At 36.0% G+C, this 22,785-nt stretch overlaps 1 protein-coding gene across 12 annotated transcripts in view; it reads left to right on the top strand.

The window, feature by feature from the left end:
* ATRX (ATRX chromatin remodeler) overlaps positions 1 to 22,785 on the top strand; it is a 327,458-nt gene that overhangs the window by 108,292 nt on the left and 196,381 nt on the right. For all 12 annotated transcript variants that reach the window (XM_047843355.1, XM_047843349.1, XM_047843345.1 and 9 more), the window contains one exon: positions 14,736 to 14,808. In XM_047843355.1, coding sequence (XP_047699311.1) covers positions 14,736 to 14,808 — 73 coding nt within the window. The remainder of the gene's footprint in view (positions 1 to 14,735; positions 14,809 to 22,785) is intronic.

The following is a 22,785-nucleotide window of genomic DNA, read 5'->3' as shown; positions in this document are numbered from 1 at the left end:
TTTTGGTGGAGTCTTTAGGATGTTTTATATATATATATATATATATATATAAATTCTGCAAATAGTGAGAGTTTGATTTCTTCCTTACAAATTTAGATGCCTTTCATTTGTTTTTGTTGTCTGATTGCTGTGGCTAGGGCTTCCAGTACTATGTTGAATAAAAGTGGTGAGAGTGAACATCCTTGTGTTGTTTCTGACCTTAAGGGAAAAGCTCTTAGTTTTCACCATTATGACATTAACTGTGAGGTTTTCATATATGGCCATTATTGTGTTGTGGTATGTTCCTTCTACCTGCTTTTTTGAGAGTTGTTATCATGAATGGATGTTATACTTTGTCGGAAGCTTTTTCTGCATCTATTGCAATGATCGTGTGTTTCTTATCCTTTCTCTTATTGATGTGACATAAGATTGTTGATTTGAAAATATTGAACCATCTTGCAGTCCAGGAATAAATCCTACCTGATCGCGATGAATGGTTTCTTTAAAAGTATTGTTGGATTCGTTTTGCTAGTATTTTGTTGAGGAATTCTGCATCTATGTTCTTCAGCGGTATTAGCCTGTAGTTTTCTTTTAGTGGTGTCTTTGATTTTTGTATCAGGGTAATGCTGGCCTCATAGTACAAATTTGGAGGTTATTATTCTTTGTCTTCTATTGTTTTGGAATAATTTGAGAAGAACTGGTATTAACTTCTTAAAATATTTAGATTTCATCTGTGAAGCCATCCGGTCCTGGATTTTTGTTTGCTGGGAGATTTTTATTCTCTGATTCAATTTCATTGCTGGCAGTTGTTCTGTTCAAATGTTCAATTTCTTCACAATGGAGTTTTGGGAAGTTGTATGTTCTCAGAAATGTATCCATTTCCTCTAATTTGTTCAATTGTTAGCATATAATCTTTCATAATCTCTTATTATCCTTTCAATTTCTGTGGTGTCCATTATTTCTCCTCTTTAATTTTTTATTTTGTTTGAGTCCTCTCTCATTTTTTTTGGTGTGTCTGATAAAGGTTTATCAGTTTTGTTGATCTTTTAAAAGAATCAGCTTCTGGTTTCATTGATCCATTGTTTTTTTTAACTATTGTTTTTGTTTATTTCTGCTCAAATCTTTATTATTTTTTCTTTTACTGGTTTTGTGTTTCATTTGTTCTTTTTGTAGCTTCTTTAGGTTTAATGTTTTTTTTAAATTTATTTGAGATTTTTCTTGTTTCTTAAAGTAGGTCTGTATTGTTATAAACTTCCCTCTTAGAATAACTTTTGCTACATGCCAGAGATTTTCAACATTTTGTTTTCATTTTCATTTGTCTCCATGCATTTTTAAAAAATTTTTCTCTCTGGTATCTTGATTGACCCATTCATTTAGTAGTGTGTTATTTAACCTCCATGTATTTGTGTTCTTGCAGATTTTTTCTTGAGGTTGATTTCTAGTTTCATAGCGTTATGGTCAGAAAAGACGCATGGTATGACTTTGATCTTGTTGGATTTGTTGAAGACTTTTGTGGCCTAATCTGTGATCTAGTCTGGAGAGTGTTCCATGTTCACATGAACAAGATTGTATTGTGCTGTTTTAGGATGGAATGTTCTGAATATATCTGTTAGATCCATCTAGTCCAAACTGTCCTTCAAAGGACTGGTTCTGTGTTGATTTCTGTGTGAATGAGTATCCATTGATGTAAGTGGGGAGTCGAAGTACTCTGCTATTATTGTGTTATGATTGATTGCTTTCTTTATGTTTGTTATTAACTCCTTTATGTTTTTGGATGCTCTCATGTTGGATTCATAAACATTTACAGTTGTTATGCCTTCTTTTTGGATCGTAGTATTTATAATTATATGTAGTATTCTTCTTTGTCTCTTGTTACAATCTTTGTTTTAAAGTCTGTTTTTGCTGATATAAGTATTGCTACCTGGCTTTCTTTTACATCTATTTGTATGATAAATGTTTTTCTATCTCTTCACTTTCAATCTGCATGTATCTTTAAGTCAGAAATGCATTTCTTATAGGCAGCATATAGATGGGTCTTGCTTTGTTATCATTCAGTCATGCTGTGTGTTTTGGTTGGAGCATTTAGTACATTTACTTTCAAAGTAATTATTGATAGGCATTATTACCATTCTGTTACTTCTTTTGTGGTTGTTTTTGTAGTTTTTATCTGTTCCTTCTCTTGCTCTCTTCTCTCATCTTTTGCTGACTTTCATTAGTGATGTGCTTGGATTCTTTTCTCTAGTGTTTTGCATATCTATTAGTGGTTTTTTATTTGTGGTTATCATTAGATTTATATATAGCATCTTCTGCATATAGCAGTCCATATTATTATTATTTTTTAAAATTTTTTAACGTTTATTTATTTTTGAGACAGAGAGAGACAGAGCATGAACGGGGGAGGGGCAGAGAGAGAGGGAGACACAGAATCGGAAGCAGGCTCCAGGGTCTGAGCCATCAGCCCAGAGCCCGACGCGGGGCTCGAACCCACGGACCGCGAGATGGTGACCTGAGCTGAAGTCGGATGCCCAATCAACTGAGCCACCCAGGCGCCCCTATAGCAGTCCATATTAAGTTAATGGTTGCTTAAGTTTGAATCCATTCTAAGAGCACTAAATTTTTACTCCCTCTTTTCTCCCCATGTTTTAGATATATGGTGTCCTACTGTACATCCTTTTTTTTATGAATCCCTTTGCAGTTTTTTATTGATATACTTAATTTTACTGCTTTAGTGCTACCTACTTTTCTTACTACTAATTATGGTCTTATCTTTCCACACAGAGAATTCCCCCTCATTTTAAGTTTTTTAAAAATGTTTATATATTTTTGAGAGAGACAGGGTATGAACGGGGGGGAGGGGGGAAGGACAGAGAGAGAGGGAGACACAGAATCTGAACCAGGCTCCAGGCTCTTAGCTGTCAGCACAGAGCCCGATGTGGGGCTTGAACTCATGAACCACAGGATCATGACCTGAGCTGAAGTCAGATGCTTAACTGACTGAGCCACGCTGAGAATCCCCTCTAATATTTCTTGCACAGCTGGTTTAGCCATGATGAATATCTTTAACTTTATTTGTCTAGGAAACTTTCTCTTTTCTTCTGTTCTGAATGATAGTCTTGCTGGAGACAGTATTCTATTTATTTATTCATTCATTCATTCATTTATTTATTTATTTATTTAATAGTTTGTATATTTTTGAGAGAAAGAGAAAAAGCATAAGTGGGGGAGGGGAGAGAGAGAGAGAGAGAGAGAGAGAGAGAGAGAGAGAGAAAGAAAGAATATCCCAAGCAGGCTCCGCACTGTCAGTGTGGAACCCTAAGTGGGGCTCGAACTCACGAACTGTGAGATCATGACCTTAGCTGAGGTCAGATGCTCAACTGACTGAGCCACCCAGGCACCCCACTGGAGAGAGTATTCTTGGTCGCAGTTTTGTTTTTCTTCAGCACTTTGAATATACATGCCCGTCCCTTCTGGCCTGCAAAGTTTCTTCTGAAAAATCTGGTTATATACTTAGGAGATTTCCCTTGAATGTACCTGTTTTCTTTTCTCCTGTTCCTTTTAAAATTCTCTCTTTATCCCTACATTTTCTATTTTAATTACTATGTGTCTTGGTATAGATCTCCTTCAGTTGATTTTGTTAGGGGTTCTTTGTGCCTCCTGCTCCTGAAACTGGATGTATGTTTCTTTCCCCAGATTCAGGAAGTTTTTAGCTATTATTTCTTCAAGTAAATTTTCTGCCCCTTTTTCTTTTATATTTCTGGGATCCTTATAATGTGCTTATTACTGCGCTTGATTGTGTTAGTGAGTTCCCTAAGTGTATTTTTAGTTTTTATTTTTTTTTCCTCCTTTTTGTTCAACTTGATTGCTTTCCATTACTCTATCTTCCGGGTCACTGATTTGTTCTTCTACTTTCTCTGTTCTATTTATTCCATCTAGTATGTATTCAATTTTACTTATTGAGGTCCTCATTTCTGGTTCTTGTTTGTGTGTTCTACCTCTTTGTTGAGCATCTCACGGAGGTCCTCCTCTCTTCTTAATTCCAGTGAGTATTTTTGTCACCATTACTTTAAATTTAAATCCTCTCTCTTTGGCATATTACTTATCTCTGTTTTGTTTAGCTCTCTTGCTGTTATTTTGTCATGTTCTTTAATTTGGGAAAGACTCCTTTTTTTCCTGATTTTGTCTAATTCTCTGTGTCTTTTTCTATGTGTTAGGAATGTCAGCTGTGTCTCTTGCTTTTGTAACTAGTGGTGTTATGAAGAACTGGTCCTATAGTGCTTGGTAGGGCAGTGTCCCCTGTTCACCAGAACCTGGCACTTCTGGAATGTCTCCTGTGTGTGTGTGTGTAGAGTGTGCCCTAATTTTATGGCTGAGCCTCATTTGCCTTAAGTCCAGTCATCTCCAATGGCTCTTTTTGCCTCTGGTGGGCAGGGTTTGGTTACTGTGTTATGGTCCAGTCTGCTGTTTGCCTTGGGCTTGAGTTGAGTCAGACCAGCCATTTGACAGAGATGCCATAGCTTGGAACTGCAGGGTGTTCTCCCTGTGTTGTCTCTTTAGAAACTTTTGTTGGTAGGCCCACTGCTAAGGCTGCAGTTAGACTCTTGTGTATGCTTATATTTCCCTGTGCCTCCAGGAAGGAGTTACTTTGGAGTGGTACTGGCCACTGTTGGGGCTGCTAGCACACTGCCAGGCTTGTGCCACTGCTTTGGTTGGTCTCCCTCCAAAGATGTGTTGGCAGGGGCAGTCCGCAGAAGAACGTGGGGGTGGGGTGTGTATGGTGCCAGCAAGGTCCACGCCAGTCCCCTGTGAGGGGTGTTTTGCAGCCACCTGATAAAACTCCTGTCCAAAGGCAAGACTGGTGTGGAGGGGCAAATCCAAAGAAGAAATGGTGGGTTGGGACATGCTGTTACCAAAGGTATGTGGAGAGTGTGGGTGCTGTGCTGGTTCCCTCAGGTGTATGTGTATCTAGGCTGAGGGCGGGGTATATGTGTATGTAGGCTGGGAGGAGAATGACTCGTGCTAGCTTTTTGTTCATGCAGAAGTCTCCCAGAGATCCCTGCCCTTCCAGCACATGCTCAGGGGTTAATAAAGAAACCTCCTTCCCATATACCCTAGGCATTTTTCACTCTGCTGCTTTTATGCTGTATCTCAGTGGGGTTGTTTGTTGTGACATCTCTTTAAGGACAGGGACTCAATTTCCTGTCACCCCATGGTTCTTCCAGAGTTGAACCTGCTCATTTTTAAAATTTTGTGTGTGAAGCCCCACTGATTGTAAGTACTCAGGATGTTAGGTCCTTCTGGTTTTCATTGTTTTTTAATATGAAATTTATTGTCAGATTGGTTTCTATACAACACCCAGTGCTTATCCCAACAGGTGCCCTCCTCAATACCCATCACCTACCCTCCCCTCACTCCCACCCCCGATCAACCCTCAGATTGTTCTCAGTTTTTAATAGTCTTTTATGGTTTGGCTCCCTCCCTCTCTAACTTTTTTTTTCCTTCCCCTCCTCCATGGTCTTCTGTTCAGGTTCTCAGGATCCACATAAGAGTGAAAACACATAGTATCTGTCTTTTTCTGTATGACTTATTTCACTTAGCATAACACTCTCCAGTTCCATCCATGTTGCTATAAAAGGCCATATTTCATTCTTTCTCATTGCCATGTAGTATTCCATTGTGTATATAAACCACAATTTCTTTATCCATTCATCAGTTGATGGATATTTAGGCTCTTTCCATAATTTGGCTATTGTTGAAAGTGCTGCTATAAACATTGGGGTACAAGTGCCCCTATGCATCAGCACTCCTGAATTCCTTGGGTAAATTCCTAGCAGTGCTATTGCTGGGTCATAGGGTAGGTCTATTTTTAATTTTTTGAGGAACCTCCACACTGTTTTCCAGAGCAGCTGCACCAGTTTGCATTCCTACCAACAGTGCAAGAGGGTTCCCGTTTCTCCACATCCTCACCACCATCTGTAGTCTCCTGATTTGTTCATTTTAGTCACTCTGACTGGTGTGAGGTGGCATCTGAGTGTGGTTTTAATTTGTATTTCCCTGATGAGGAGCAACCTTGAGCCTCTTTTCATGTGCTTGTTGGCCATCTGGATGTCTTCTTTAGAGAAGTGTCTATTCATGTTTTCTGCCCATTGCTTCACTGGGTTGTTTGTTTTTCGGGTGTGGAGTTTGGTGAGCTCTTTATAGATTTTGGATACTAGCCCTTTGTCCGATATGTCATTTGCAAATATCTTTTCCTATTCCGTTGGTTGCCTTTTAGTTTTGTTGATTGTTTCCTTTGCTGTGCAGAAGCTTTTTATCTTCACGAGATCCCAGTAGTTCATTTTTGCTTTTAATTCCCTTGCCTTTGGGGATGTGTCAAGTAAGAAATTGCTGCGGCTGAGGTCAGAGAGGTTTTTTCCTGCTTTCTCCTCTAGGGTTTTGATGGTTTCCTGTCTCACATTCAGGTCCTTCATCCATTTTGAGTTTGTTTTTGTGAATGGTATGAGAAAGTGGTCTAGTTTCAACCTTCTGCATGTTGCTTCCAGTTCTCCCAGCACCATTTGTTAAAGAGACTGTCTTTTTTTCCATTGTATATTCTTTCCTGCTTTGTCAAAGATTAGTTGGCCATGCTCTTGTGGGTCCAATTCTGGAGTCTCTATTCTATTCCATTGGTCTATGTGTCTGTATTTGTGCCAATATCATGCTATCTTGATGATGACAGCTTTGTAGTAGAGGCTAAAGTCTGGGATTGTGATGCCTCCTGCTTTGGTCTTCTTCTTCAAAATTCCTTTGGCTATTCGGGGCCTTTTGTGGTTCCATATCAATTTTAGGATTGCTTGTTCTAGCTTCGAGAAGAATGTTGGTGCAATTTTGCTTGGATTGCATTGAATGTGTAGATAGCTTTGGGTAGTATTGACATTTTAACAATATTGATTCTTCCAATCCATGAGCATGGAATGTTTTTCCATTTCTTTATATCTCCTTCAATTTCTTTCATAACCTTTCTATATTTTTCAGCATACAGATCTTGTACATCTTTGGTTAGGTTTATTCCTAGGTATTTTATGCTTCTTGGTGCAGTTGTGAATGGGATCAGTTTCTTTATTTGTCTTTCTGTTGCTTCATTATTAGTGTATAAGAATGCAACTGATTTCTGTACATTGATTTTGTATCCTGCAACTTTGCTGAATTCATGTATCAGTTCTAGCAGACTTTTGGTGGAGTTTATCAGGTTTTCCATGTATAATATCATGTTATCTGCAAAAAGCGAAAGCTTGACTTCATCTTTGCCAATTTTGATGCCTCTGATTTCTTTTTCTTGTCTGCTTACTGATGCTAGCACTTCCAACACTATGTTAAACAACGGTGAGAGTGGATATCCCTGTCGTGTTCCTGATCTCAGGGAGAAAGCTCTCAGTTTTTCCCCATTGAGGATGATATTAGCTGTGGGCTTTTCATACATGGCTTTGATGATGTTTAAGTATGTTCCTTCTATCCCAACTTTCTCAAGGGTTTTTATTAAGAAAGGATGCTGAATTTTGTCAAATGCTTTTTCTGCATCGATTGACAGGATCATATGGTTCTTTTCTTTCCTTTTATTAATGTGATGTATAACATTGATTGATTTGTGAATGTTGAACTAGCCCTGCAGCCCAGGAATGAATTCCACTTGATGGTGGTGAGTAATTCTTTTTATATGCTGTTGAATGCGATTTGCTAGTATTATTGAGGATTTTTGCATCCATATTCATCAGGGATATTGGCCTGTAGTTCTCTTTTTTTTTTCCTGGGTCTCTGTCTGGTTTAGGAGTCAAAATAATGCTGGCTTCATAGAATGAGTCTGGAAGTTTTCCTTCTGTTTCTTTTTTTTGGAACAACTTGAGAAGGATAGGTATTATCTCTGCTTTAAATGTCTGGTAGAATTCCCCAGGGAAGCCATCTGGTCCTGGACTCTTAATTTGTTGGGAGATTTTTGATAACTGATTCAATTTATTCACTGGTTATGGGTCTGTTCAAGTTTTCTATTTCTTCCTGTTTGAGTTTTAGAAGTGTGTGGGTGCTGAGGAATTTGTCCATTTCTTCCAGGTTGTCCAGTTTGTTGGCATATAGTTTTTCATAGTATTCCCTGAAGATGGCTTGTATTTCTGAGGGATTGCTTGTCATAATTGCATTTTCATTCATGATTTTATCTATTTGGGTCATCTCCCTTTTCCTTTTGAGAAGCCTGGCTAGAGGTTTAACCATTTTGTTTTAAAACCCCACTCTTGGTCTCATTGATCTGCTCTACAGTTTTTTTAGATTTTATTTTGTTTATTTCTGCTCTGCTCTTTATTATTTCTCTTCTTCTGCTGGGTTTGGGGTGTATTTGCTATTCTGCTTCTATTTCCTTAGGTGTGCTGTTAGATTTTGTATTTGGGATTTTTCTTGTTTCTTGAGATAGGCTTGGATTGCAATGTATTTTCCTCTCAGGCCTGCCTTTGCTGCAGCCCAAAGCGTTTGGGTTGTTGTATTTTCATCTTCATTTGTTTCCACATATTTTTAAATTTCTTCTCTAATTGCCTTGTTGACCCATTCATTCTTTAGTAGGGTGTTCTTTAACCTCCATGCTTTTGGAGGTTTTCCAGACTTTTTCCTGTGGTTGATTTCAAGTTTCATAGCATTGTGGTCTAAAAGTATGCATGGTATGATCTCAGTTCTTTTATACTTACGAAGGGCTGTTTTGTGACCGAGTATGTGATCTATCTTGTAGAATGTTCCATGTGCACTCGAGAAGAAAGTATATTCTTTTGCTTTGGGATGCAGAGTTCTGAATATATCTGTCAAGACCATGTGATCCAATGTCTCATTCAGGGCCCTTGTTTCTTTATTGATCCTGTGTCTAGATGATCTGTCCATTGTAGTAAGTGGAGTATTAAAGTCCCCTAAAATTACCACATTCTTATCAATAAGGTTGCTTACCATGCTTGGGATGCCTGGGTTGGGGTCTGCTCTTCTTCCTGCTGTGCCTGCATGGCATCCCTCCCTTCTGCTGAAAGACCCAAGGTTCTCTTTGGCTCCACATCATATGTTTGCCCTTTCTGCCCTTTTGGTTGTGGCCTTTTCTCTACATTTAGCTGTGGCAAGTCTGTTTTACCAGTCTTCAGTTCATTTTCTTTTTTGTTTACTCTGATGTGGGTGTTATGTAGACGTAACCATAAGATGAAGAGAGCTTGAGATCCTCCTACTCCATCATCTTACCCAGGAGTCCACATGAATTTTATTTTAAAATCTTACTGAGGAGATTTCAGGTATAACTATGTTTCCAGCACAGGCAGAGTGTTTAAAATTTTCCTTTGAATCCTTAAGTTAGGATTTTACATTTATCCCAATTGGAATTTGTGCAATTGACATGAATATTGCCTTTTAATAAAACTTCCAATTTCTTGTATATAGTGCTTATCTGATGAGTTGATTTGGAAACCAAGTGTGATTTTCATTGCATATTCAGTTTAATGCTTTGCGTTGTCAGATACCTATATGGATGTTTGCCCGTATGGCTTTAACTACAAGTCTGCTGTCCCTGAAATTGTTGGGCCCAGTGTGTTTTAGCGTTTTCAACTTTTAGATTTTTAGAAAGATTATGTAGATTAGTTAGCATATATTATGTTATAGCCCTAGTTGCATGTGAGGCAACACTCCCATGAGCAAATTAGTATTTCTGCTGCAGAACATCTGAACATTCATAGTTTAAGGACTGAACAGTTTAGATCAAGTTTTGCTGCCAGACGAACTTAGGCAACAATTTTCAAAACTTACATTGAGAGCTTTTTGATTTTAAAATTATGGTTGACCCTTGAAAAATGTAAGGGTTAGCGATGCTGACCCCCTTGACCCCCTTTTCAGGCAGAAATCCATGTGTAACTTTTGATTCCTCAAAAACTAATTTTTTAGTTTAGGAAAAAATAATTTCCTTAAAAACTAATTCCTCTAATAGCCTAATGTTGACTGGAAGCCTTACCAAAAACACCAATAGTTGATTAACACATATTTTCTATGTTGTATATACTATATTCTTACAGTAAACTAGATAAAAGGAAATGTTAATCGAAAATACAATTATAGTACTGTCGTGTAAAAAATGCAGTTATATGTGGACCTGTGCGGTTTAAACCTGTGTTATTCAAGGGTCAACTATATGGTAGTTTAAGATATTGTTTGTATTCATATTACAATCTAATAGTTACTTTGATGTCATATCAATGTTTTATCAGGTTAATTGGGAAAACTCTTATTAAGGATTAGAGTATAAGAATAATAAATTGTGAGTAGTTACATGGGATATTCTCATTGGCTAATTGTAGACTATTGAGTTAATCTTAAAATTTGGAAAATTGGTTTCCATGATTAATCAGCTTCCCAGTGAAATCAGCATGTTTGATTTCAATTGCTAATTTTCATCTCCCCAAATCTAACTTGATCTGACACTTATAAGAGAGTTTTATGATATACCTCTCATGTTTAAAACTAATACATATATAAGTAATATGTATTCATTTGATCTTTTTTTTTTTAATTTTTTTTCAACGTTTTTTATTTATTTTTGGGACAGAGAGAGACAGAGCGTGAACGGGGGAGGGGCAGAGAGAGAGGGAGACACAGAATCGGAAACAGGCTCCAGGCTCTGAGCCATCAGCCCAGAGCCCGATGCGGGGCTCGAACCCACGGACCGCGAGATCGTGACCTGGCTGAAGTCGGACGCTTAACCGACTGCGCCACCCAGGCGCCCCTGTATTCATTTGATCTTAAGAAGAGATGGCAATGTATGGCAAATATTCATAGGGTGCATACCCCCATAATTCCTTACCTGAGCACTTGTATAGATCATTTTGTTCCATTGTGATCATTGTGTTCCGTGTAACTTTGTTTTCAAGTACTAGTGTGCTAGTACATATCCATAGAAGCCTTGAGAATTGAGCTCTTCAGGAGATGCCAGTCTCTCTCAGCTATTTGGTGGAATAAGCCTTGTTTGGAGTTTCTTTACCCTGGATATTTCTTGGAACTGATTACTTTAGATGAAGAAGATAATTTTGCTTGGAAATTAATACATTTAGAAATTGGACTTTGTAAAAATCTTAAGCAGAAAAGATTATGAAGGGCATTGAAAATAAGCACTATAAAAAGTACTGTTTTTCAAGATAAGTTTGGTTGTGAGCCAATGATAAGTGACATTCCTTTTTAATTTGTTTATGCGTATATAAACATGGTGTAGTTTCCTAATATGTCCAACTTAAGGGAACAATATTTTTGAACTCTTAAAATGCCTCTCCTGCTCCTGTATATTTACATGATTCCAGTTTATTCAGCCATATGTGGGTATCCTATAATGAGGTGTAATAGTTCATTAGAAAAATTGGGGCTTGAGAATGGCAGGGGCATGAGCAACCAAAATGAAGAACATGGTCCTAGGAGATTGCAGTCCAATGAATTAGATAGACATAGATAAATCATTATTTTAAAAACTACCACAAGAAACATATAAAACTAAAATGGGGCTGTGTGATAAATAGCAGTTGGGCCATTTAATCTAAATATTAGAGAAAGACTTTGAACAGGTAAAATTTGAACTCAACTTTGAAGGATATGTCAAATTTTGAAAGGTGTAGTAGAGGAACAACAGTAATATTACTAGTAATATTTCATTTGAAGAGTGGTCTGTTTGAGGTATTGATTATGAGTTTGCTAGGGTATTCTAAGATTTATTTTTGCCTTTCTATGTTTAGCATATTTCTATCCTGAACCTATAGTTGTCTGTGTTCTTTATGGATTTTTTTCTGTAACATTTTGTCCCTATCTTTTATTATGAAGCAAATTTAAATATACAGAAAAGCTTCTGTCATTAACATTGTACTATGTTCATATTATCACATATTTATTTATATATCCTTATATGTATCCATCAATATACCTAATTTTTTGTCTTTTTAACTGTTCATTTTGAATGAATTATAAATTCACAGGAAATTGCAAAAAAAAAAAAAAATGGACACGGAGGTCTTGAATGATACCCTCCATTCAGTTTTCCCCAGCGGTGACATCTTATTTAACTGTAGTACAATGTCAAAATCAGAAAACTGAAGATTTATTGTGGTTTAACCAGTTTTTCATGCACTGATTTGTTTGTGTGTTTATGTATATGTAAGTACAGTTCTCTGCAATTGTTATCACTTGTGTAGTTTTGTATAACCATTACCATAGTCAAGATACTGAACTGTTCATTGCCACAAGGTTCCCTTTTGCTACCCCTTATGCACATCACCTTGCTTAACCATATTCTTTTTTTAAAAATTAAAAAAATTTTTTTTAATATTTGTTTATTTCTGAGACAGAGAGAGGCAGAGCATGAGAGGGGGAGGGGCAGAGAGAGAGGGAGACACAGAATCTGAAGCAGGCTCCAGGCTCTGAGCTGTCAGCACAGAGCCGGATGCAGGGCTCAAACTCCTGAGCTGTGAGAGCATGTCCTGAGCTGAAGTTGGAAGCTCAGCGGACTGAGCCACTCAGACACCCACTTGCTTAACTGTATTCTTAACCCCTGGCAACTGTTAATTCTGTTTTCATCTTTAATTTTGTCATTTTGAGGTAGAATCATGAGGTGTGAAACCTTTAGAGATTGACTTTTTTCACTCAATGTAATGAATGCCCTTAAAATCCTTGATGCATTTCAAAGTAAATGGTAATCATCAGCATACTTCTCCCTAATTACTTCACCATAAATAGTATTAATGACAGGTTAATATAGAAGTGTGTTTTTGAGGTGAAATTTACATACAGTGAAATGCACAAATCTTAACCATTTTTTTACATTTTTATTTTTTTAAAAATATTTATTATTGAGAGAGAGTGAGTGAAGAGGGGGAGGGAGGGGGGAGAAAGGGAGGGAGGAGAGAGAGAGAGAGAGAGAAAGAGAAAGGGAAAAGAGAAAGAATTCCAAGCAGGCTTCATGCTTCTGTGCAGAGCCCAATGCAGGGCTCTATCTCCCAACCATGAGATCATGACCTGAACTGAAATCAAGAGTTGGATTCTTAACCCACTGAACCACCCAGGCACCCCTTCATCTTATCCTCTTTAGATTAATTTTTTTTAGGTTTATTTATTTTCAGAGGCAGCGCAAGCAGGGGAGGGGCAGAGCGAGGGGGAGGGAGAGAATCTTAAGCAGGGTCCACGTTCAGCACAGAGCATGATGCAGGGCTTGATCTCAGGAACTGTGAGATCATGACTTGAGCCAAAATAGGGGTGCAATGCTAAACTCACCGAAACACTCAGGTGCTCCAGCCACTTTAGATTTTTAGTCAAAGGATAGCAGTGTAACTTTTTAAAAAATATTTTTTTAACGTTTTTTCATTTTTTGATAGAGACAGAGCGTGAGTGGGGGAGGGGCAGAGAGAGAGGGAGACACAGAATCTGAAGCAGGCTCCAGGCTCTGAACTGACAGCACAGAGCCCGACGTGGGGCTTGAACTCATGGACCGTGAGATCATGACCTGAGCTGAAATTGGACGCTTAACCGACTGAGCCACCCAGGTGCCCCAGCAGTGTAGCTTTTTATAAGGAATCAGTTTTACTGTACTTGAATATATCTCTTGGTAATTCTACTCATGAATACAATACAGATTCCACCCCGAAAACCAAATAATCCAGTGAAGAAATGGGCAGAAAACATGAATAGACACTTCTCTAAAGAAGACATCCAGATGGCCAACAGGCACATGAAAAGATGCTCAACATCGCTCCTCATCAGGGAAATACAAATCAAAACCACACTCAGATATCACCTCATGCCAGAGTGGCCAAAATGAACAAATCAGGAGACTATAGATGCTGGCGAGTATGTGGAGAAATGGGAACCCTCTTGCACTGTTGGTGGGAATGCAAAGTGGTGCAGCCACTCTGGAAAACAGTGTGGAGGTTCCTCAAAAAATTGAAGATAGACCTACCCTATGGCCCAGCAGTAGCACTGCTAGGAATTTACCCAAGGGATACAGGAGTACTGATGCATAGGGGCACTTGTACCCCAATGTTTATAGCAGCACTCTCAACAATGGCCAAATTATGGAAAGAGCCTAAATGTCCATCAACTGATGAATGTATAAAGAAATTGTGGTTTATATACACAATGGAGTACTACGTGGCAATGAGAAAGAATGAAATATGGCCCTTTGTAGCAACATGGATGGAACTGGAGAGTGTGATGCTAAGTGAAATAAGCCATACAGAGAAAGACAGATACCATATGTTTTCACTCTTATGTGGATGCTGAGAAAGTTAACAGAAACCCATGGGGGAGGGGAAGGAAAAAAACAAAAGGTTAGAGTGGAAGGGAGCCAAAGCATAAGAGACTGTTAAAAACTGAGAACAAACTGAGGGTTGATGGGGGGTGGGAGGGAGGGGCAGGTGGGTGATGGGTATTGAGGAGGGCACCTTTTGGGATGAGCACTGGGTGTTGTATGGAAACCAATTTGACAATAAACTTCATATATTGAAAAAAAACTTGTATTCTGGGAAGGAACTTTGAAATATATAAGATACAACTATTGTGTTACTGCTGGCACTTCATAAATTCCCCATTGTGTTTTTTGTATAAATTTTTTTTACTCATGTTTTGGATTCAGAGTACAGTTTAGAATCCACTAGTTGTTTTAAACTTTTTAGCTTTCAGTTTTATTTTACATGGTTTTATTTATATAGATAATTCAAACCTAATTTTAAGTACACTTTTTTCCCCTCAAGGAGATGAAGCCTTATCTAAATCAGTGCCTGTCACGGTGGATGATGATGATGACGACAATGATCCTGAGAATAGGTATGATTCCATCTGTAAGGACTTAAAAAAGATTATAACACACCCTAGGCGTGGGCACAAACAGCAGCAACGGAACCGCAAGCCGGTTGTAAAAACCAGGAGTGCCTGCCTTAGAAAGACTCGTTCACAGTCTTCCTGCAAGTTTGAAAGAAAGGCCAGAAAATGGGCTAAAACTCATAAACCTTAAGAGAAAGTAAATAGGAATATTATCACACCTAGCATAGGGTGTGTTATAAAAACAGCACTGTCAATTTTATGTTCCCATGTAAACTGTGATAATTCTTTGAGAATATTTTAATTTCAGCAAATTATTTTATTGATGAAAGTAAATCATTTCAATAAATTGGTAACAACAGACATCTCCTCAGTATTTGATTTTTGTTTTTAGTTGCCATCTAATATGGTGGTCCTATTTATTAAGACCAATTCAAAGTGAAAGAAAGGAGATTGCTCAGATATGTAAGATTAAGAAATTGTTTTCAAAATAAGTATCAGTATACAAAGTGTCCAGAGTGATTTGGATTTTAACTATTTTTCTCATAAAATAGATAGTATGATGGTTAACTTTAATAAAACTTAAACAGCTGATTTAAAAGTAAACAGTGTAGCCTGTACATATTCACTTAATCTAAGGGATGGTAGGAGTAGAAAAAAATACAAAGACATACCCATATCCTAACAATGAAGAATAATGAAAATGAATGTATCAAAGAATATAACCCTAAATTTTTTACCTGTCTTTTAAACCCTTCCTGGAATATAGTGTATCCTACGCAAAACTTCGACAACTTAGTGTGGTGTAGTAGGTGGAATTTGGGAATAATGGGGATAAGAATATCTGATTTCTAGTTCTAACTTCTCTAACAACTGTATGTGTGATTATGCGCAAGTGACTTAACTACTCTGCCAAAATATTCTGATTTCTAAAATGAAAAGATGGGAAGAAATTTTCTGTGATTAATTCTGGCACCAAATATCAATGATAGATTTGATGGTTTTACTAAAGAACACTATATTAACCATCCATTTATTCCTAATAGTAAGTTATGATATTAAGAAAATTTGAAAATATACATGCAATTTTTGTGTCATAATTTTGTAAGAAATTAACTTTGAGTTAGTAAATGCTGTGGGGCCAGCTGTTATTCTAGGTCTGTTTTCTGTATCTTGTTGTTGCTGATAGGGTTTTCTGTTTCCGAGATCAGCATTCTCCCAATAGAATGTTTTTGTTATGGGAAATGAACAATTTTATTTTGTACTTTTAAAGAGAGATTAATCATGGACACAATGACTCAGTTGCTGCTTACCTAGTATATAAAAATTAAATATATACATACCCAGTTATTTTATGAGATGGGGTGGGGTCGAGAATGGAATGGTAAAGGCCTACATGTTCTTCCTCAGCAAGTTTTATAGTAGATTATCATAGATTATGGAAGCATTTAAAAACTTGTCTTTTAAAATGCTTTAGTTCCTCTATTTATTTATACTACTAATTTGTTTTCCTGTAAACCACAAGGACTCCAGTATTATTGAAAGGCTAATAATATTTAAAACATGCTATATTCTAATTTAACTATGAGTGATGAACCTTAATCTCATATTTAGCCACCAGATGAGAGTGTCATTAAGGTATGATAATTTTATATTTGTGTTAGAATCTGTCAAAATATAAATATTTTCATCTTTTAAGTTGTTTGATTATATCTCTGTAACTGGCAAGTATTATATTGGAAGGTATAGTTAATTCCATCTTGTATTTGTGATTAAAAAATACAACCTTGTCGAGTACTTTTGAGAAGAATTGAATTTTATCTTGAACATGTTTTTCTTTATACTTACTTTAACGTGCCTTTATAAAATACACCATTAATAACTTATTTCATATTGAACATACGAAAGAGGTATCTAATACCCATGGTGGGGATACAAATACCATATGGAACTATTTTAGCATAGATGATGTATTTGAGCATATTTGAATATGCACTAAGCAAATTTTAAAAATTTGTTTGCAGATCACAATTAATTCTTGGAATTATTTTTTACCAGTTTCACATTTTTGAGTAGGATGTATTTTAGTACGCAGCATGTTGTAATTTTGTGTAAATTTGTACACAATTGTGTAATTGTGTATAAATTTTGTATACATTTCATATGCTTTGACTTTTTAGCAATGTTGTTAATACATTTTCATTGTTGACATTTATGGAGAGGTAAATAGTGTATTAATGCCATGGCTTAACTGTTTGGATGCAATAAATTTCTGTAAAACTTTTTCTTGTTCAAGCATTTAATTTTAATTATGTATCTTTTCATGAAAGTTTAAAGATTTTGTTAAAATCAAGATATGGAAGGTAGTTTGTAGCCAGCAAAGTTCTGATATTTCTGAAATTGAGGAAGTAAATACTTTATAATTCCCTAAATATATACTTACATATGAATATATATATATGTACTTATATATATTTATGTGAAAGTAGATTTCACTCTTATCTGTGTCTTTTCTGTTTTAAAGCTATGATAGCTTTTGAGGTCATTTAAAAAACTTAGCCATGTACTGAATATTTTATTAGGTATGAATATGTAAATTTGTTATTTTAGCATACTCTTATGTGGCATCATTCATATTTGAAAGTAAATGCATGCTCCTGTGAGATAGAGTGGTCTAACGTGTAAATTAATTTCTGTTTAATAGTATTTATTTAATAAACAATGACAAAGTATTATAGGTTGATTGACAGTTTAACTTTCTTTGGTTGAACTTTTTAGAAAAATAAATAGACTAACTTTATATGTTGAATTTTGTATAATCGATAATTTACTTAGAATTTTACAGCTTAGACTTTACATACTTTTTGAAAGGGAGAAGAATACAAAACAGTTAGGTTATTTAAATTATACATGTAATTTTAAAAGTCAGTTATTTGAATATGCCATTATGTTAATGTTGTCTTTCAAATACCTGTTGTGTTTTAAATTGGTTCTTTCATTTAAACAACATTTATTCATGTAATTTGATTACTGTTGCATTTCTATAGTTAGTTGGCATTGAAAATGTGTTGCGATTCCTTAGTAGGTATATTTTGACCAAATATTTTCTAGTGTCCTATATTCGTATACCTGCACTGTGAATTAGTCTCAAGAGGCAAGATGGTAGTTTGTTCAAGTTTAACAGTGTATGTGTTGAGGATCATTAAACTAGGCTTGTCTTTAGAGGTTGCATACTACACAATCAGTGAAGACTCTATTCTCTCCAAAAAGGAATTATTTTCAGAATATTCTTTATTTGGAGATTGTTTTCTAAATAAGCATTCTTTCTTTATTCCAATTTTGACTAAAAACTGAGATTTTATGTGGATACCCTTCCCTGGCACACACATACAAATATTTACCTTATAATTGAAGAATGCTTAATTGGATCTAATAATATTCCAGTTTTTCTCATAATTTCTTTCTCAGTGGGGCTAAATACTTACTACATAGAAGCAAAATTTGACATGGAGATTGCTTAAAGGAATTGGGCATTGTTAATAGAAGTTCTACTTAATTATAGTGGGACTACACTATTGCCTTAAAATTTTCCAATTATTTTGTTATTTGGTAATACCTTGCTTTTCAACTGGAAAATATACAAATGATTGTTTTCTCCCTACTAGCTTGGTGTGGATATTCTGTTGATGAAGGTTCTGTACTATTAATTCAGCATATTTTCAGAAGTAATTAATCGTTCCTGGATGTTGTTTGTTCATGCTAATGAAGATATTTAATGATTGTTTACCTGATTTCAGCAATGTTTAAAAGGTTGAGTATATCTCAAGTTCCTTAACAAAAGACTTCATTTGGATTCCATTTTACACACTTTTCAGAATGTTTATCTTCTACACGTCTTTATTCTTTATACGAATTTGCTAAATCTGGAAGAATCTCTTTATTCTTTATATGAATTTGCTAAATCTGGAAGAATTGTTTCTCTGTGAAATGTTTTTTTTTCATGGTGGTCCTGTTACCAAAATTGCTTTGGTTATCCTTTATTGTGTTAAAAAACAAAGGTAGCATTTTGAATGAAGCATTTCACTTTCATGTTTGAGTAAGGGTTTTAAATGCCTGATAGCTTCAAGGTAACTTTTAAAATTTATTTTATTTTATAGTGCAGGTAAGTATTGTAAGTCATTTAAGTATATATAGGTGTCTAGTCAGTAGATAGGATCTATTTGTAGTTAACCAAACTGGTTGCAGTTGCCATAAGATCTCCTTTTTAAATGCTAGAATTTTCAGCAAGAAAAGAAATATGGTCAGTAGTAGTGATCTCTGCTTAAGATTTAAACATTATATTCAGCCCTCCTTTCTTTCCTGCTCTTTGTTCTTTGGTGATATTGGGACTTTTAGAGCATAGAAAATAGACCCTCCCCAAAAAGAGGGTCTGTATTTTCTAGTGTTAGCAAAAATGATCCATTTTTCTGACTTAATATATGTCTCCTTTGTCTTTAACTTTGAAGTTTGGGATGAATTGAGATGAATAAGATCTGTTTTTGCCTTTCAAGTATAAGAAAATATTAAACTGGTTCTTTAATATGAACAAATTTTCTATATTTTTTTATGTTAATAAATTTTTCTTGTTAAAATTTCCTCCATAACTGCGTTAAATTTTACATAAAATCAGGGAATGTACATTTTGTAATTTGAGTTTATTCAAACAGTATAGCAAACTTCATAGCATAAATTGTTAATATACTGTGCATTTTTAATTTCATACAGCTTTTATTTTTTTGTGTTTGTAAGTTTTTAAAAAAATTATTTGATACTAATTTTTCTGGTACTCTCACTAAAAAGAAAACAGCGCTGTTTTTCATTAACTGCAAACATCGTAAACATATGACTGAAAAGTGTTTCAAACTGTTTAGCTTTTTGATTATTTAGTGACATCATCATTATTTCATAAATTCCACCATTTTGGGGTATAGATCATTATACTTTAGTCATATTTTATAGAACGGTTTATATCAAGGTACTAATTTTGAACTAAACACTTAAGAATACTAATACAGATTTTGAAAATGAGGAATTCCATATTCTATAAAATATTCTGGCTTTTTTTTTTTACATTAAAATTTTTTTTTGACATTTATCTATTTTCAAGAGACAGAGACAGAGTGCAAGTGGGGGAGGGGCAGAGATAGAGGGAGTCACAGAATCTGAAGCAGAATCCAGGCTCTGAGCTGTCAGCACAGAGCCTGATGCGGGCTCGAACCGACCAACTGTGAGATCATGACTTGAGCTGAAGTCAGACGCTCAAGTGACTGAGCCACCCAGGTGCCCCCTTTTTTTTTTTTTTTACATTTTTTAATGTTTAGTTTTGACAGACAGAGAGAGCATGAGTGAGGGAGGGGCAGAGAGAGAAGGAGACACAGAATCTGAAGCAGGCTCCAGGCTCTGATCTGTCAGCACAGATCCCGACGCGGGGCTCTAACCCACAAATTGTGAGATCATGACCTGAGCTGAAGTCGGATGCTTAACTCACTGAGCCACCCGGGTGCCCCTAGTTTTTATTCTTAACCCTGAAGTATATAACATTTGTTAATGCCTCACACTTTATTAGAAGAATATGTTTTCCCCACCTGTTGTCACAAAAAGTTTTCAATGTTTTTTGGCTGTAGCCATTTGAATTGTTTTATGTATCAACATTTTGAATATGGTATGGTATTTTAACACTACATATACTTAGATACTTGTTTTGCATCTCTAAAGAGTATACATTTAAACCTGTAATCTGCCTCAGAATTCTGTTTTAACTAATCATTCTATTGTGATATTGTGCACAAAGGTAAACAGTTTTTTTTTTTTATTTTGTCATCTTTGTGTATGGATGCACCATACTGTTTTGGCCTTCTAAAATAGCATTTTTTATTTAGCACTTTTCTTCAAACCTGTTTTCAGAACCTCTTAAAAGATAAAAGAATAGATTATAGGGATGTGTCTGAGATGGCCTGTCAAGTGCATTTCAGAAATGGAGCATACTGGACTAAAGATGTTTAGAAATCTTTTTTATTTAATCTTTAAAAGTCGAAGCTTGAATACTTTCATTGCAAAAAACATATTTGGAAATCAGTGAAATACAGATATCTTTAACAATGTGACCGACTATAGTGTATTCATGAAGTACTAATAAACATAGCAGTAGTGAATGAGTAGAGAATATAGATAGCACTGGCATACTAAAATTAGAGAATATTGGGATTCAGGATCTTAGGTGCTACTTCTGGCTTTGCCACTAACTAGCTTTGTTCTTATGGCTTCATCTTTTTCCCTTTCTAAGCCTGTTTCCTCCTTTGTAAAGTGACAGAATTGGACTCTAAGGTCCCTTTTTCTAGCTCTCACATTTTGTGTTGCTTTTATAATAGCTATTTGCCTAAAACCTCCATGGTACAAGAGATCACTCTCTCGATTGCTTCTATTTCAGAAATTTAATGTTTTGAATTAGTGATTCACCAACAGAAAGAGGTAGTTTACTTGTTCCCTGTTTGAGCACTTAAACAAGAAACATTATGCATCTCTTTTCTAGATCAGATCAGAATAACTAAAGGCTTTTCTTGGCTTTCTCTCTCTCTCTCTCTCTCTCTCTCTCTCTCTCTCTCTCTCTCTCTTTTTTTGCTTGTTTGTTCGTCTTTGCATTGTTGGGCTTGTTCCTTATTTTATTTTTGCTTTCTTGTAGTAGATGAAGGTGTAAGGGGTAAGAAGACATTATCTTGGTATTATGTGATTTAGAAGACTTAGCTTGTTTGGGTTATGGGGTTCTATTCTCTCATGCACCAGTTCCGATCATTGTGGGTTTTTACCCTTCCTCCCATATTGTTTTGCTTTCTCCCCTTCTCCCTTCCCTCCCTTTCAGGAAAATGGAGGAGTGGCTCCATTACTTTCAGCCCTGCGCAGGTTTTCTGCCACAGAGTGGCACAGCCTGTGCCTCTAACGCTTCTGATACAGTCGTGACTGCTTTGGATGCTACACCTGCCCCAAGATGTAATATTGAGCATTGAGATTCCAGGGGGGCAGTACCTTGTTGCCTGGATGATTTTCTCAGAAACTTCCTGGAAAGCCTCAAGAAAGGAAACTTCAGAGCAAACAGAAATCAACTAGGGATCATGATTATACATCCATCACATGCATACCAGCATGGGTCCAGCCAAGGCCTCCAAAATGATGTTTTGCCAGCCTCAGCTGGTTCTCAAGTGATGATGTCCTTGAAGTCTCTGTGGCCCGTGACTCAAGAGTTAAGGTAGTGGAGTTTCCCTTAAAGCATCTCACAGCAGGCTTTATAGATGGGACACCTTTCATCTCAACATGTTTGCTGACTACTCAGGTTGAAGGTCAGCCTCAACCCTTAGGTCCTTCAAATAAATTTCTAACTTTGAGGTGTAGGTTACGTGATAGGCAAGGTTTATGATGCAGTGAGTCTTTGACATATTGGACTTGAGCCATCAGTCAGGCAAATAATTTAACTTTATTCTTTTTAGGGCTTTAATATGCATGGCTATACATTAGGTTTTTCATTGGTCAAAAGGTGTTAGAGGGTAAATCTAAACTAAACTATCTCAGGGAGGTAAAGCTAAGGGAATCTCCATCATTCTGTATGTAACTTTCAGTTTGGAGAAAAATCACCATTCTCTGAATTTTGTAATTTTTTTCTGCTTCTAGAGTGATAGTGATTGTTCTATATATTATGTTCTTAATGAAGGTTGTTCATTTAAAAATCATGTAATTTTTCAGTGTATGGATCTCATTTAATTTTCCATGATTTATTATATGATTTCATAGTTGATATAGAATTGTATTTTATTATCTTATGTGTATCATATTTCTCAGTTTTTTCATGACAATCTAGAACTTAAGTATGAATTAGGTGGGTTTACATATTTTGACCTTCCGTTTAGTAGATGTATTCTTAAGAGTCTAGAGTTTGAAAGAAAAAAAAAAAACTTG

Source organism: Prionailurus viverrinus, chromosome X, assembly GCF_022837055.1.
Source record: "Prionailurus viverrinus isolate Anna chromosome X, UM_Priviv_1.0, whole genome shotgun sequence".
In the NCBI taxonomy this organism is placed as follows: Eukaryota; Metazoa; Chordata; class Mammalia; order Carnivora; family Felidae; genus Prionailurus; species Prionailurus viverrinus.
Note: the sequence above shows the minus strand (reverse complement) of the source record. Positions and strands in the feature narration are given on the sequence as shown.